The sequence below is a fragment of the Hipposideros armiger genome, unplaced genomic scaffold, assembly GCF_001890085.2.
Source record: "Hipposideros armiger isolate ML-2016 unplaced genomic scaffold, ASM189008v1 scaffold_169, whole genome shotgun sequence".
In the NCBI taxonomy this organism is placed as follows: Eukaryota; Metazoa; Chordata; class Mammalia; order Chiroptera; family Hipposideridae; genus Hipposideros; species Hipposideros armiger.
This window is the reverse complement of record NW_017731519.1, coordinates 1,148,908-1,164,591: the sequence shown is the minus strand read 5'-3', so window position 1 is coordinate 1,164,591 and position 15,684 is coordinate 1,148,908. Positions and strand designations below refer to the sequence as shown.

General features: G+C 38.2%; 1 protein-coding gene and 1 pseudogene across 1 annotated transcript in view; one reads left to right on the top strand and one right to left on the bottom strand.

The window, feature by feature from the left end:
• Positions 1–15,684, bottom strand: part of BCKDHB (branched chain keto acid dehydrogenase E1 subunit beta) — a 183,712-nt gene that overhangs the window by 138,916 nt on the left and 29,112 nt on the right. Inside the window, exons 4-6 of the mRNA XM_019651917.1 lie at positions 4,308–4,441; positions 3,933–4,088; positions 1,179–1,287 (exon numbers count right to left, since the gene is read on the bottom strand). Of these exons, the coding sequence (XP_019507462.1) occupies positions 1,179–1,287; positions 3,933–4,088; positions 4,308–4,441 (399 nt within the window). The remainder of the gene's footprint in view (positions 1–1,178; positions 1,288–3,932; positions 4,089–4,307; positions 4,442–15,684) is intronic.
• LOC109387791 (60S ribosomal protein L21 pseudogene) lies at positions 7,304–7,785 on the top strand (annotated as a pseudogene).

The following is a 15,684-nucleotide window of genomic DNA, read 5'->3' as shown; positions in this document are numbered from 1 at the left end:
GATTCAATATGTGCAATTTCCAAGTCATTCTTTAAAGAGAACAAGAGTTCCTTTCCCCTTTCCTCCTTCCCCCTTCCTGCTGGCTGAAATCTTTGTGATGTTTCATTTAGTTAGGATTACTGGATAATTCATCTAAATGGGCTATTATGTAATGAACACAACTCCCAATTATTTTTACAAAGAATTATCAGCTTACTGTTTATAATATAATACACACCTATATTTATTACTCTATGAACCTTCACAATATGAACTCTTAACTCTAAATGTAGAATCCATATCTTTAGTCCACTGTTTTAACTATTCCCAATGTATGCTGGCAATTCAAGAAGAAAGGATGTAGGAAAAAAGATCAATTAAATTATTATTTATGGATACCAAAATTATTTCTATTGCCACAACTTAGAAACTACCACGCTACTCTGGTTTTTTAAATTAATCTAAAGCACCTTCTTTTATTGTTTGATTCTGTCAATACAGAAATGTCTTCCACAGGTCATCTTACATCATTCCAAACAACTGGAAGTTCGGAGTTGACTCTGCCAGTGTCAAGTACATCTGAGAGATTAACACACAGAGCTTGAGAAGAGTGGACTGCATATAGGCAGCAACTGAAGAATCAGTGTCAGAATATTCAGAGCTCCCCACCAACACCACCCCACCCAATAAAAAGCAGAAACCAGAATGTGGTTAGCTGTAAGGTACTTAGACCTGAGGCTAAGTCTAAGAAAACGATGGGTTAAAAGCATCCTGAACCAACAGTAAGATAAATGGAGATAAGCAACTCCAGTCATTGCTTCTCAATTGACTTCTTCCCTATCAAAAGTATTCTAATTTAGATTAAGTCCTACATAGACACTTTAGCTAAAAGGGCATTTGCTATTACTTAGTACAATGAGCCCAATCACTTTTTCATTCAACCCACATGCATTAAGCTTCTACTACATAGATGAACATAGTCTCTGCATTGCTTCTTGGTTTTCACAATCTAAACGGATTTTCCCTAAACTTAACATGAAATATATACCTGAGACAAGCTAAATATAGAACAAATCAGAATGTCTTTTCCTACAAGGTAAATATAAATCAAACTTATGGGGGAAAAAGTTAATTTTTTGACCTGTGAAAAACAAAAACATAAAGATATTCACAAATATAAAATAAAGAAAGCCTTTTACCTGCTGCCCTGTAAAGTATTTTAGGTTCAAAAAATATACAAGGATTGTTATCCTCTATGCATGACAAAAGTAGTCCTTTGGCCTGGAAAGGGCTTCTGGGTACAACCACCTGCAAAAACGGATTTTTTTAAAGACAATTTTAGTAAAAGTGTATCCCAGTAAACTCACTTACAAGAAGGGTTGATACTTAAATAATCTGTTGTTATTAAATAAAAATAGAAGTCTGACATTTTAGCCTAATTACCATTTATTATAAAAATTTACATATGGTCCCAAAAACTTCTATTTGTTCAACATTTATCAGATGCCTATAATATCCTGGTGACTAAGGCTGATCTTCTCTTAAGTACCTAAATGTATGTGTGTGTGTGTGTGTGTGTGTGTGTGTGTGTATAAAAGGAATCCGCAAAGAACATTCATCAAAACAAAAAAGTTATTGGGCGGTGGGTGGCTCAGTTGGTTACAGTGCGAGCTCTGAGCAACAGGGTTGCTGGTTCAATTCCCACATGGGCCAGTGAGCTGCATCCTCTGCAACTAGATTGAAGACAACGACTTGAGCTGAGCTGCCGCTGAGCTGCCAGTAGGTGGCTGGATGTCTCAGTTGGTTAGAGCACATGCTCTTAACAATAAGGTTGCCAGTTAGACTCCCTCATGGGATGGTGGGCTGCGCCCCCTGTAACTAGATTGAAAAAGGCGACTGGACTTAGAGCTGACTTGCACGCTCCACAACTAAGATTGAAGGATAACAACTTGACTTGGAGCTGATGGATCCTGGGAAAAACACACTGTTCCCCAATAAAGTTAAAAAAAAAAACCAAAAAAATGTCAATATCTTCTTATATTTACCTATAAAATAATCTTTTCTACTAATATTCTACTGCTACTTTCAAAGAGTATGCAACTCTCCTCTCTAATTTTAACATATCAAAATCTCCTTTTCCATAAATAACATGGTCTTCATTTCCCACATGGAAAAGTAACCCACTAAGCTTCACGATCCGGCCTCTATAATGTCCAGTAATTGCAAAGCTAAAAGAAAAATGGGGATATTGCACACTCCCAGTTGACAGGAAAGGGTTCCACGACCTTCTCGAGAATGAGGTTAACAATGAGGAAGATGATGATAATGACAGCAGATAGCACATGTGTTAACTGGGCCGAGAATTCTATGGGGATTAATTCATCCACTGTTCATAGCAACCCCACGAGGTAGCTATTATTATTTTTCCCAACTTAGAAATGCAGACTGAGGCTTAAGGAGAGATGAAAGGTTACATCACTGGACCAGGGATTCACACCCAGTTCTAACTGACACCACAGCTCAAGCTCTTACTTGCTACACCATTCTGCCTCAAGTTACAAACTTGTGTCTAATTTTTAATAACTGTTAAATTATTGCATAAAAACAGTGGTTACGTAGAAAGAGTTACCATTAAAATAAACCTGAATTTATCACAAAGGCTCAAATAAGGTTCCTTGAGGCAAGCTATTTTTGGCTTTCAAAATCATTTTTATAACATTTGTATTGAAGGGTTTTTATTTAAAAAATAAAATAGCACAAATCTCACTATTTCATTTTCTGTCAATAGGCAGCTAAACACAATGCCCACTACAACACACAATGTCCATCTTACGTTCCTACTTTAGTGTCTCTTCATCTGCTTTCTTCATGTATTTATTTCTAGCATTTAGTATTTCTTGTTAGCATATATACTATATGGATACTTTAATTTGAGATTAAAAAAAGAAAGGAGTTGGGGGAGAGAAAGTAGGGGATTGAGAGAAAAGACCTGTTCTTAAAAATACTGGGTAACATCATAAACATTAAATGTGAATCAATGTTCAGCTCAAGCACACACAAAAAACCTGCTGCCTCAAATGTGGCTTCTGTTCCAACCTACCACTTCCCTCTTATATTGAAGAATGATGCAACCTCTACTTCCCTAAGAAAAACTGTATGACTTTGCTCTGGTAGAAAAAACAAATAAAACATAAACACATGTTCACAACCAGTTCATGCTGTCACAAAAACAGACACAGAGCCCTGGGTAGACATATCTATGAGTTTCTAAAATGATTCCCTAGAAAGCTCTTCAGTAAATACAACTAGAAAAAATGATAGTGTAAAAAATTTAGACTTAAACTATGCAATGTTTTTATTAAAAGGCCTAACCTACTGTGGAAACCTAAGAGTATTGTGGAAAGCTATAAGAGAAAGATGCTTCAGAATTAATTGGTTGAACAAATATTACCTTACCTGCACTGAAAAGCACACCTAGGTCATGAAGGCCTCTCTTAGTCTATTTAAAAAATAAGAAACAGACTAAAAGCAAATGTCTTATCCTTCAAACTATGAGGTAAATAGGAATTAAACAGTAGATTGATTAATTTACCCCAGAATCAGTTAAGTTAGAAAGACTCACTAGAAAAAAACACAGAGCTTTGAAAGAGGGGAAAGATAAACTAACTACGTTCTCGGTCTTATTCTTTGAAGTCTATAAAATTAATATCAGGGTCAATCCAGGTGATACTTCAAAAAAAAATAGTCTATAAACCTGAGCGATGGACTAGTGGATCTAAAAAACAAACAAACAAACAAAAAACAAAACCCCACTAAGATCTCTTTTAAAAAAATTAAGCTTACATCAATTCCAAAAATCCTGCTTGCTTTCCTCTAGATAAGCACTAGTTAATAAAATGAACCGAAAAGGAAACATCAAATGCTGATCAAATAAAGTACATAAATGAGGATACCTTGATTCCTGGGCAGTGGGCAAAAAATGCTTCAGGACTCTGAGAATGATAGAGAGCCCCATGGCCGACACAGCCCCAAGGGGACCGGATGGTGAGGCTTCCACAGTTAAAAAGATCCCCAGAGCGATAGCGATACTTGGCGGCTTCATTAACAATCTGGGGGAGAGGGGAGACAAGGGACATGTCACAATGAGTCCTTTATACCCATCCATTTTCTGGAACCATTTTATTAGATCTTTAAAGAACTTGTAATGCACTAGACTAGTTCAAAAGGTAACCAAAAGATAGGGGGGTGGGAGAGTGGGGGCAAAACTTCAATACTTCATGGATTTAACCTTAGAAATGTTCAATTATAGTAAAGTGCAATCCTCCTACCTGATCAAAAGCAGGATAAATATAATCTGCAAACTGAATTTCTGCAATGGCAGTAGCACCAGTGACGGCAATTCCAATCCCAAATCCAACAATTCCTTGTTCACACAATGGGGTATTAAAAACTCTATCTTTTCCTAAAAAGGAAAATAAATTCATCTTAATATGACAAACGAGAGTAACATAATGCACAATACAACTGAAAATTCAATGAACTAATAATGATGAGATGGAGAAAAAAGAAGCATAGAACAGGTGATAGAAATAAAAAATAGAATGTTGGCTGGTTTAAATGCAAACAGTTATTATATTAACTGTAAGTAATCTAAATGTTCCAATTAACAGAAAGATTGTCACTCTGGGATAAAAGAAAGCAAAATTCAACTACTTAAAAGAAAATAAACAATAAAGATAACAGAAAAATTGTAAGTCAAATGAAGGAAAAATATATACAATGATAAAACCAATCCAAATAAAGTTGATATTGCTACTTTAATAAGCAGACAAAGTAGACTTTATGGGAAAAGGCAATACCAGAGAGAAAGAAGAAAAATATGTACTTTCAAAGACTTCAATTCACGAGGAAGACATAGTTATAAATTTATATTCATGTAACAACACAGGCTCCAAATAAATAGAAAAAATTAACAGAATTAAAAGGAAAGATGGATCAATTCCAAACACAGTGGGAGATTTTAATATATCTCAGTAGCTGACACATAAAGCATATCAAAATAAAAAAGTAAAAACTATATAGATTTGAACATTATTAACAAACATACATATTAACTGACATACACTGCACCCAACAGCTAAGAATACAAATACTTTTCAAGTAAACAGAGAACATACATATTAATTGACCATAAATCCAATCTCAACAGATTTCAAAGAATTAAAGTCATACAGAGTATATTCTCTGACCATGGTGGAATTAAGCTAGAAGTCAATAACAAAAAGATAATTAGAAAGTCCTTATGTTAGAAAAAACAATTTAAATATATGTCTAAGTAACCCATGATTCAAAGAAGAAATCATAATGGAAATTAGAAACCTTTTGTATCACAACTTATTGAGTTCTTCCAATTTCAGTGATGGCACAGTAGCTTTTTTCAGACAAACCCTCTAAACAAGATATAACAAACAATACTTAAAAGCATTGGTGAGGCAAAAAGTAGGCCTACACTGAGAGATTTGACCCTTGGAAGAAATGAAGTGCTGTGGACGAGAATGACATTTATAAGGCTTGTCCCACAAGGGGACTCCCCAGTCTGTGACATGGGACAGCTCAAATTCAGACGGACTCAGTCTTACTGCCTTGAGGTGTCAGAGAATGGAGTCTGGGGCTGCCGAGGGCTAGAAATTGAATGACTAAGTCCCTAAAAGAAGAGCACTATATGGGGTTACCCCAAAATCTGTACATAAATTATGCTCAGATCTTCAGTTGACCCTGTGCCTGCAAGTCACTCCAAGAGGCCAGCAGGTAAAAGCTGGAAGCTCAAAGCACTGAGCAGAGATTTCAGCTCCACCCACTAAAGAGGAGATAGAATTTGGAGTTTGAAACTCTTCAAATTAAAAGAGCTTGATAAACTTAGGCTTTCCATTCAAACCACAAATTACAATAATATTAGTGTGCAACTAAATTCTCCTCTGAAATTTTACCACCTCTCAGCCAGTACCAGCATTTCATGAAAAATTCTAATTTCAGGAACCTGGGTGGACACAGGTAATGGCCACAGTCTGTCCAGGTGACCAAGAGTTTGAGGACAAATCTGGGATTCACATTTCAGTTCCATAATCCAAGGATACCAGTTCTTGGTGCAAAGAATTCACTCTCAGCTCAATCAGTCCTTTTAAATATGAACCACAAACAAGGCAGGTGCTAGGAAATGCCAACTAGACACATCCTGTAGTTTGCACTTTAAAAGCAGCTGCAAAAACTTAAAGCATGATTCATACTCATCACGATCCATGACTATCTTCTGATTGTGACCTCTATCCCTCATCAGTTCCCTATTTGACTGCAAGTAGCTTGATAATTTCTGAAAATCTATGATTCCATTGAATTAAGAACAATTCACTGGTAGAAAATGAACACCTATTCCATCTCCACCTGTGGAATCCACATCCGTGGAATACGTGAACCACCTAAACCAGAGAAGCAGTGTTCTTACTTATTCCTTGCTGCTTCAAGTTCCCTGGATTCAGATATTTTTCATCTCAGTAAATATAGCTCTTTTTTGCTTCTAGAAGGCAGAAAAGATGAGTTTCTCAGAATTCTTACTCCAAAATATGCTTAGTTTGAGGAAATAGCTTAACAACTCTCTCCAAGTTTCAATGATCTAGCAAAAAACTGCTTCAACATGAACTAAATATTGGAAATTTATTTCTATTTTCTCCCAAACAGGTAATGATTGAGGGTAAGACCACATGTAAAAAATGTACAATACTGATAACTTCCTCTGTTATAATGCAATTAACCTGACATAAAGTTCATACACACAGTATCCCAATGGGTAAATTAATAACACATACAGTGATTGCACTATTCGCCAAGACAGATGAGGGTTTAAGCACATCTCCACAAATTACTAAATTCCCAAGGCTCAATTTCTATCTCTAACAGAAGAATCATGATACTGGACAGGCTAAAAACCCATACACTTATTCAAACATTTATAAAGTACCTAATATTATATAGATATTATTCTAGATGCAGAGGATAGAGCAGCAAACAAAACAAAACAAAACAAATTGCCATCCTCATGGAACTTACATTGTGGTCGGGGCAAACGGACAATAAAAACAAAATAAATGAGTAAAATATATAATGTATTAAATTGTGATGAATGCTATCAAGAATAGTAAAGCAGGAAGTAGGTTATTAGGGGGATTTTAAATAGGAAGATGGGGAAAGCCCCACTGAGAGGAGACATTTGAAAGAAGAGTTGAAGGGCTCCTTTTTGGCCAGGACCACCATCTTCCAGTAATTTACCAAAATGACCAACACAAAGGGAAAGAAGAGAGGCCCCTGCTATATGATCTCTAGGCCTTTTAGAAAACATGGAGTAGTTCCTTTGGCCACATACACGAGAATCTACAAGAAAGGTGACATTGTAGACATCAAGGGAATGGGCCCTGTTCAAAAAGGAATGCCCCAAATGTTCCCATGGCAAAACCGGAAGGGTCTACAGTGTTACCCAGCATGCAGCTGGCACTGTTGTAGACAAACAAGTTAAAGGCAAGATTTTTACCAAGAAAATTAATGTTCGTATTGAGCATATTATGCACTCTAAGAGCCGAGACAGCTTCCTAAAGTGGTTGAAAGAAGATAATCAGGAAAAGAAGGAAGCCAAAGAGAAAGGTACTTGGGTTCAACTGAAGCGCCAGCCTGTCCCACCCAGAGAAGCACACTTTGCGAATCAAGGAAAAGGAGCCTAAGCCACTAGAGCCCATTCCCTAGGAATTCAGGGCATGCTAGATGTAAAGAAAGAAAAGACCTTTGCACTGTTAAAAATAAAAAAAGAAAGAAAAAAAAAAAGAGTTGAAGGAAATGAGGCAGTGTACCTACCACGCATATATCCAAAGGAATATACATCCCAGGCAGAGGGATCAACTAGTGCAAAGTTTCTGGGGTATGAGCATGTTTAGCACATCAAAGGAAAGGCAAAAAGTCCAGAGTATCTGGTCTGAAGTTAGAGAAATAGAGGCAGGAGATGAAGTTGAAGAGTTAAGAGGATGGCCTGGGAAGGTGACACAGATCAGACAGGGCCTTGTAGGGCATTGTAAGCACTCTGATTTTTACAGTGCAAATGAGTCAGTAGATAGGTGAATGAGACAGGAAGCCATTAAGCAAAGTCATGCCATTCTCTGAAATTGCATTTCAACAGGATCCCTCTGGCTGGTATTTAGTGAATAGCCTATAAATAAGCAAGGGTGACCACAGCAAGACTGATTACAGGATATTGCAATAATCCTGGCAAAAGATTATGATGAAGCATAATAGCAGAAAAGGTGTGAGATTTTGCTATAGTCTAAAGATAGAGTCAAAAGGATTTGCTGATGAAATGGATGTGGAGTGTGAGTCAGAGAAATGCTAAAGATAATTCAAAGGCTTTAACTCTGAGCAACTTGAAGGAGAGAGTTGCCATTCACTAAGAAAGGGAAAGCCACATAGAAGCATGCTGCCATATCAGGAGTTCAGTTTTGGAGATGCTAAGTGTGAGATGCCTTCAGACATTACGATAAAGCTATTAATTTGACTGTTGGAGGTTAAAGTCTTAAGCATAAGGATGGCATTAAAAAAACATGGGACTAGATGAGATCACCAAGTAAATTTAAATGGGTGCATACAGCAGTGATCCAATGTTTACAAAGTAAAGAGGTGAGAAATAAATCATCAAAGTTAAGAAGAGGAAAAAAAAGCCAAACAGTTTGGAGAAAAACCAGGAGAATGTGCTGGCCTAGAAGCCACATGAAGAAAGTGTTTCTAACAGGAGTGATCAATTTGTGCTGTATGCTGCCGACAGAAAAGTGAGATGACTAAACATGTTATAACTGGTGACTTTAACATAACAGTGTCTGCAAAGTGGAAAGGAAGGAGAAAACAAAAGCCTAATTCAAGAGAATGGAAGAAGAGAAATTGAAAACCACGAGTAATGACAATTATTTATAGAAAATTTGCTGTAAAGGAAAGAAAAGCAAAGAAAGGCGCAACAACTAGCTAGAGAGGAATATGTAACCAACGGGGATCTTTTTTTTTTTTTTCACAATGGAAGAAATAACAGTATATATGCAGGTGATAGGAATGATCATTTGCGAAGGGGAAATTGATGATTTTGAGAAAATTAATAAAATAGAAAAAAGGAAGAATAACTAAAACCTATCTTTGAAGGGTGACAGAGGGGGAAGAAGTCTAGTGTAGGGAAGTTGGCAGGAACCCTTACATTCATCCAAAGTGCAGGAGGAAAAAGCACGGGCATCTACGCTGTGGTGAGAGCTTGTCAAAGTTCTCTAGTAGTTCCATCTAGCTTCTTCATAAAATATGAAACTAGATTATTAGTTAAGAGTAAGAATGGAGGGGGCTGGCCGAGTGGCTCAGCTGGTTAAGAGCGCGAGCTCTGAGCAACAGGATGGCCGTTGGATTCCCACATGGGCCAGTGACTCTGCGCCCTGAGCTGAGCTGCTGCTGAGCTGCCAACAGGTGGCAGGATGGCTCAGCTGGTGAGAGCACATGCTCTTAACAACAAGGTTGTGGGTTTGAGTCCTTCATGGGATGGTGGGCTATGCCGCAACTAAGATTAAGCATGGCACCTTGAGCTGAGTGGCCACGAGCTGCCAATGGGCGGCCGAATGGCGACTGGACTTGGAGCTGAGCTAGCTGCGTCCTCCACAACTAAGACTGCAGGACAACAACATGGCTGCTCCCCTTTCCCAGTTCCCCAATAAAAAATCTAAAAAAAAAAATCATGAAATAAAAAGAGTAAGAATGAAGGAGGCAGTGTTGAGTCTGAAAGAGTGAATGGCCCAGGAATATGCACAATGGTGGTAGGCAGCATGAGTGGGCCCTGCAGATTAACAGCCTTGAACTTAAAGTGAGATCAGTTGGCAAGATGACATGTTTTGCTCCAGCAACTTTCAGCTCAGGGATTTAAGATTTAGGCAGGGAGATGGACTTAACTAGAGGATTTTGCCAAGCAAATAATAACATGGAATATAAATTGGGTATAAAGAGAAGATAGGTCATCAGGGAGGGGCAGTGACAGAGCAGTGGGGTTCATGGATTTTAAGAATCAAAAAACCAAAAGATAGTTGGGGTGAAGGTACGAGAAGCAGTGAGCTAGAGAGCTTCATGGTAAAAGTCAGAGTCTGGGATGCTTTGAAATGAGATTATGGAGGGACTGCAGCTACGAACAATGATGAAATTTGGGGTATGGGTGTAAGAGTGAGAACCTGAGGGATGGGGGAGGACACGATCGCTAGAGGAGAGAAGGGTAAGGCACTGAGAAGCCAGAATACAAAGAAGACCATCCGCATGGATACTGACAGGAGTACTTGAGAGACTGACAGTGAGCCAGCCTCACAACAGAGAGGACTGGTCTCGGGTCAAAAGATGACAAGAATGGGGGCCGGCTAAGTGGCTCGTTGGTTAAGAGTTGGCTTGGGAGCGGGAGCTCTGAGCAGCAGGGCCGTCCATTCAGATCCCACATGGGCCAGTGATGTTGTGCCCTCTACAGCTAAGATGGTGAACAACAGCTCGACCTGGAGCTGGGTTGCCATGAGTTGCTGGCGACGGCGTAGGCTGCAGCCCCTGCTGAGGTGGGCTGCCATGGGCTACCGTGTGTAGCCAGCGTGAGCAGCCCTCAAGCCACCATGAGCGGCCGTCCAGAAGCCAGCGACTGATCTGCCTCGCCCGGGAAGAGCGCAATGATGGTGCCAACTTGGGACAGTGAAGCAAAGTCCTCCACAACTAGACTGAAGAACGAAACGATAGCAACTTGTCTGTTCCCCTTCCCCCAATTCCCCAATAAAAATCTAAAAAAAAAAGGTGTAAAGCTGACTGTTTAAAAAAAAAAAAAAAAACCATGCCTACTCTGAAACTATGCCTACTCTAGTTTTTCAAAGTCCAACAGTTTTGACTGGATCAGAAAAAAGTAAATGCTATCTGAAATATTTCTTTCCAAACCTTAGATAACAGAAAAATTAACATTTCAGAAAAACTTCTTGCTATTAATAATACAAATAAGTAGAAGAAAAGATATTCATACAAAGTACCATTTTCTTGCATTTTGCTACCTTTACTTAAATTTTAGGGTATATCTTTGTATAACTCCATGATCTCCTGAGTCAATGAAAATGTGTAGAATGCCAAGTGTTTAATTGTTAAAATAACTGACTTATCAATTTCTCATTTGTTGAAAATCAAGCACAGTCACACCACCACTTTCTGATACTTTGCCAATGAAGAATGCACTTTAGAGTCAAAAAAGCAAAAATACAAAGTTAATCCAGAAGATCGCTTCTGCCTCTTAAAATAAGAAATGGGAAAGAATATTCCATTCAGTAAATGAGCCAAAAAGACATTTAAAGAATATGCAAACAATTTTTTTAATATTAGGTAGGACGACTGTACAATTTATCTTCCAAACAAAACATGTCTGGGAGTGTTAAGGATACTAAAAATAATTAACAAACGCTAATTGATCTCAACAGGCCTAGACTGAGTAGTCCCAGGAAAACAGGACTGTCCTGGGTAAACTAAGAAGCATAGTCACTCTATTAAGGTAACATGAATACCTATGCAGAATGTAATAAGGAAAATATAAACCAAATTTTCACCTTAGCCATAACTAATCTATCATATACTAGCCTAACTAAGTTAAGATAACCTGTGATCCAGAGCTAGAAAATGAAAAAGTAAGTTGAATAAGCCCCCCAACCATCACGGTGGTGGTCAGTGTACTGCCCAGGGCGGGCCCTGTGATGCACACAGCCCAGATCCCCCATCTGGGAAGAGCTTGTTGCCCTGGTTGCTGAGAATGCTGTCCATGTAGACATCAGCTGTCAGCGCCTTCAGCAACTACCTCAACTTCAATGAACTTTCTAGCTCAAGATCATGCTTCGTGGCCACCACCCAATGATTGATCAGTGTGAGAGTATAAAGGTCTGGTCATTTCAGCCCAACTAGAACAACTCAAAAAGATCATAGTGACTCCAGTGATACCACAAGGGTAGGTCAAGGCTCTCCTGAAGCCTGCATCACTTCTACATGTCTCTCTCTGCCCAATTCTACTACTTTCACTTAAAAGTAGTGCTATATTTATGGTTTCAGAAGATTCCAGGTTCTAAAGTTTTCAGATTTTGAAAGTTTACCTATATTTACAATTATCTTACAACCACATTCTCCAAAGTGTAGCCTCCGGGTAACAACGGCTAGAAAGGGCTGTTTGTGAGATGCTACCTCTATTATTCTGAATATTCCTGGGAAAGATTTCAGTCATAATGGGTAAGAGAGGAAAAGTGAAAAAGATCAAAATCAATACAGAGCAAATGTATGTGCCTAATAAATGTTTATTTCTTTAATGAATGGGGGATGGATAGATGAAATGCCCAAGAGAGCTGTAGTCAAGGAGTCTACAATTCTCGATACAGATCCAACAACGCCCACAGATCCAGCTGAGCCCAAATCCATCCCAAGGATTCAATGACGAGATTACAGTTTGTAAGCTTCTCTACCAAGCACACAGACTGTTCTCTTCCATCTTTGGCTACTCAGTAGTACCTAGCACAATGTCTGGAATTTAGTCATCATTCAGTCATTTTACTTGAACGCACAGGGTTAAAAGGCCCATCATGCTTGGGTTGAAAAACCATTAACGTCTATGACAATCAGGACGTGGCAATGCCCCACCAAGTACCCAGGACACATAGATATGACAGCAAGATATGACAGAAGTTTAGTTGAAATAAATATGTACTAAATAATATATACAGCAAAAATATAGTGTAACAAGCAATGGTTTCCTGCTAAGTGACAGCACCAATGTAGCTCTAGGTCTGATTCTTTTGGGGTTTTGTTTATTTGTATTATTAAAGTCTTATTATCAGCACAGTGGGAAGAAAAATAAAAAGGAGAAAGAGTTCGAGACACACGATAGAATCAAAGAGATAGAATAGTTCTTAGTTGAGAGGCACATAGGAGCAGAGAACCCCAAGGGTTGGCACTGAGAGGTTCTGGGGCCCACACGCAATCTTCAAGACTCCCATCAGCTGGAGGAGCCCACTCACAGTGCACCCTCCCTCACCCTAGTCCATCCCCACTAGAAGATGTCAATGCCACTTGGACACTCCACAATAAGTTCTCTCTCGATCTAAAGTGCACAGTGGAGAAGGAAAGTTAGTCATGGTGGCAGGGCTATGACAAGCAACTGTAAACTATGAACCAAAATCTTAGTCCATTAGCAAGATGTGAAGAGGCAGAGCAGTAGGCTAATATGTATTCTGATCCAAAGATCCGGAGGTTTACCACTGAGCAAAGCAGGGCTGTAAACAGGAGACCCAGCCACTGCTAACCTGCAAGAGCTATCCCAGGAGTGAGAATGAAGACGTGAGGAACAAATCCTGCTGCAACTGTGCATCTGCAAAGGTCTAACAGCATGCAGGCCAAGGACTGAATAGGAGGGAGCCCAAAGCCTTCAATGCACTGCTTGATCCTAACAGATCACAGCTCTATTCTAGCAAGTGTCCACTTGGAAGCCCTGGCTCTACACTGCCACTCTTCTCCGGCAGTAAACCAATGTCTAGCTCCTGAACTATGTGCTACGTGCTGTTCACCATGGCCATGAGTAAGACCCTTATGACATGATGATCCACAAAAGCAACAGCATGACCCTGGCCATACAGAACCAGCTCAGCATTCCCAGAAGCCTAGACATCTTGAGGGATTACCCAACGCTGGCTTTGATGAGGGTTGTGGGTCCAGAGAAGACATTATAACTAGTCATAAATCAACCACGGGTGCTGTGACACTTGTGCATAGTTTGAACTTTTGTTTCTGAGCATGATCAATGTGATTTAAAGAGATAAAATTCCCAATTATAAAATCACCTTATCTTGAATGAAACTGAATTTAAAGAAATGTAACCTGAATGCTTGGATTCTAGGTAACATGTACTATACAACTATTTAAGCTTAAGTTAGACCCTTCTTTAAGTGACTCTCAGAAAGAAAAAAACCAAAAACCCACTTCAGTCAAATTGATATCTATTATGTCTTAAAAAAGAGAAATACAGTTTGTCATGGGAAAATGATGAACTATTTGGCTCTTCTACCTTTTATTAAAATCAAATTTACAAGGTTATTGATGTGACTGTAAAAATTTCTTAAGTGAAGCAATCTAAAACTTAAGAAATTAAAGTTGGTGTTTAGAGAAATGCATGCTAAAGATGTAATTTTTCAAATAAATGTACACATGGCTGATACTGAAAAAAAGATCCCCAAAAAAGAATACAAAAAGTGATTCTGAATAAACCTGTAATGACTTCACTTTTCTTAAATATAACCAAAGCTGTTTTTCCAGAAAGTCAGAAGAAATATTTCATTATCCTCATGATACCAGCTGGAATTTAAGGGCAAGCCATCTTTTTTTAAAATCTTCCTTCATTTATATGGAAATGAGATGTTTCCTAAAACATATCTGCACCCTGTACCTACGTCAACACCAAAGCTCATAGCACACAAATTCCTCCAGCTGATTCCTGACTATAAGTGAAAACAGCATGCTAACATCATCTAAAACCCATGTGCGTCATTCACCAGGAGGACATTACCAAGCTGTCAATTTAAATTAACCTGCCTAGCTTTATAAATAGCCTAAACTTCCCTATCTAAATAGGTTGATGCCCTTTTCTCAGAAGCAAAGGGAACAACATGACAAAGAAGCATGAAAAATAAATGAGCTTTCCCCTTTGTAAACAGGGGAAAGTTGACATTAAACCAATTCTAAGTCCAAATTGAAGGGCTATTAATAAAATAAAGCTCAAGAGAATGAAGAACCATTTTTAACCAGAAAATAAATAACATACACTAACTATATCTGCTCTTTTTAAAATATCTGTGAGTCTCACAGCTATAGGAACAAATTCAAGGTTCACATACATGCAGAGCAAAACAAAAAAAAACATAACTACAATCCATAATATGGTCCCAAAATACAGTCTAAAACCCCCAAATGATTGGTGCTCAGCCAAAAAGAAAACAAGTTTGTTTTGAAAATTCAATTGTATCAGTTCAATTCTAAATCTGAAATGTTTTATAATTTTTATAATTTATAGCATAATTTCTTATGCTACTAGCACTAGATGTTTCTTCCTCTAAAATCAATTCTACACATCACTTCTACAATCTAATTACTTGTGTAGAGCACTTTTCTAGTTCATACTCCAATGATTAAATAAAAGCATGTCTGCGTGTATATGTGTACTTATACACATGTGTCACTGAGGCAATGCTTACTTAACAAGCTTGCCATAAACAGCATAAACAACAGCAACACCTCACAATAAGGATAGTATTCAGCTCAATGAAATATCTAGGACTCAATCAAAACAAAGAGGTTAAATAAGAAAGATTTCTAAACAATCAAAAAAGATATGATCAAGTTGACAAACTATACTTAACAGACGTCCCTCAAACCCTCACAGCAGCATTAGAAAATTGCAATAGAAGCCATTCACTGATATGCAATACACTTACTATATCAGTTGGATGAATCATCACTTTATTTGAACTAACTCATGACAACTATTCTTCCATTTGTTCAACTACTTTCTATACTTGGCACTACTATGGGCATCATGTGCATATGGGAGATATGCACATG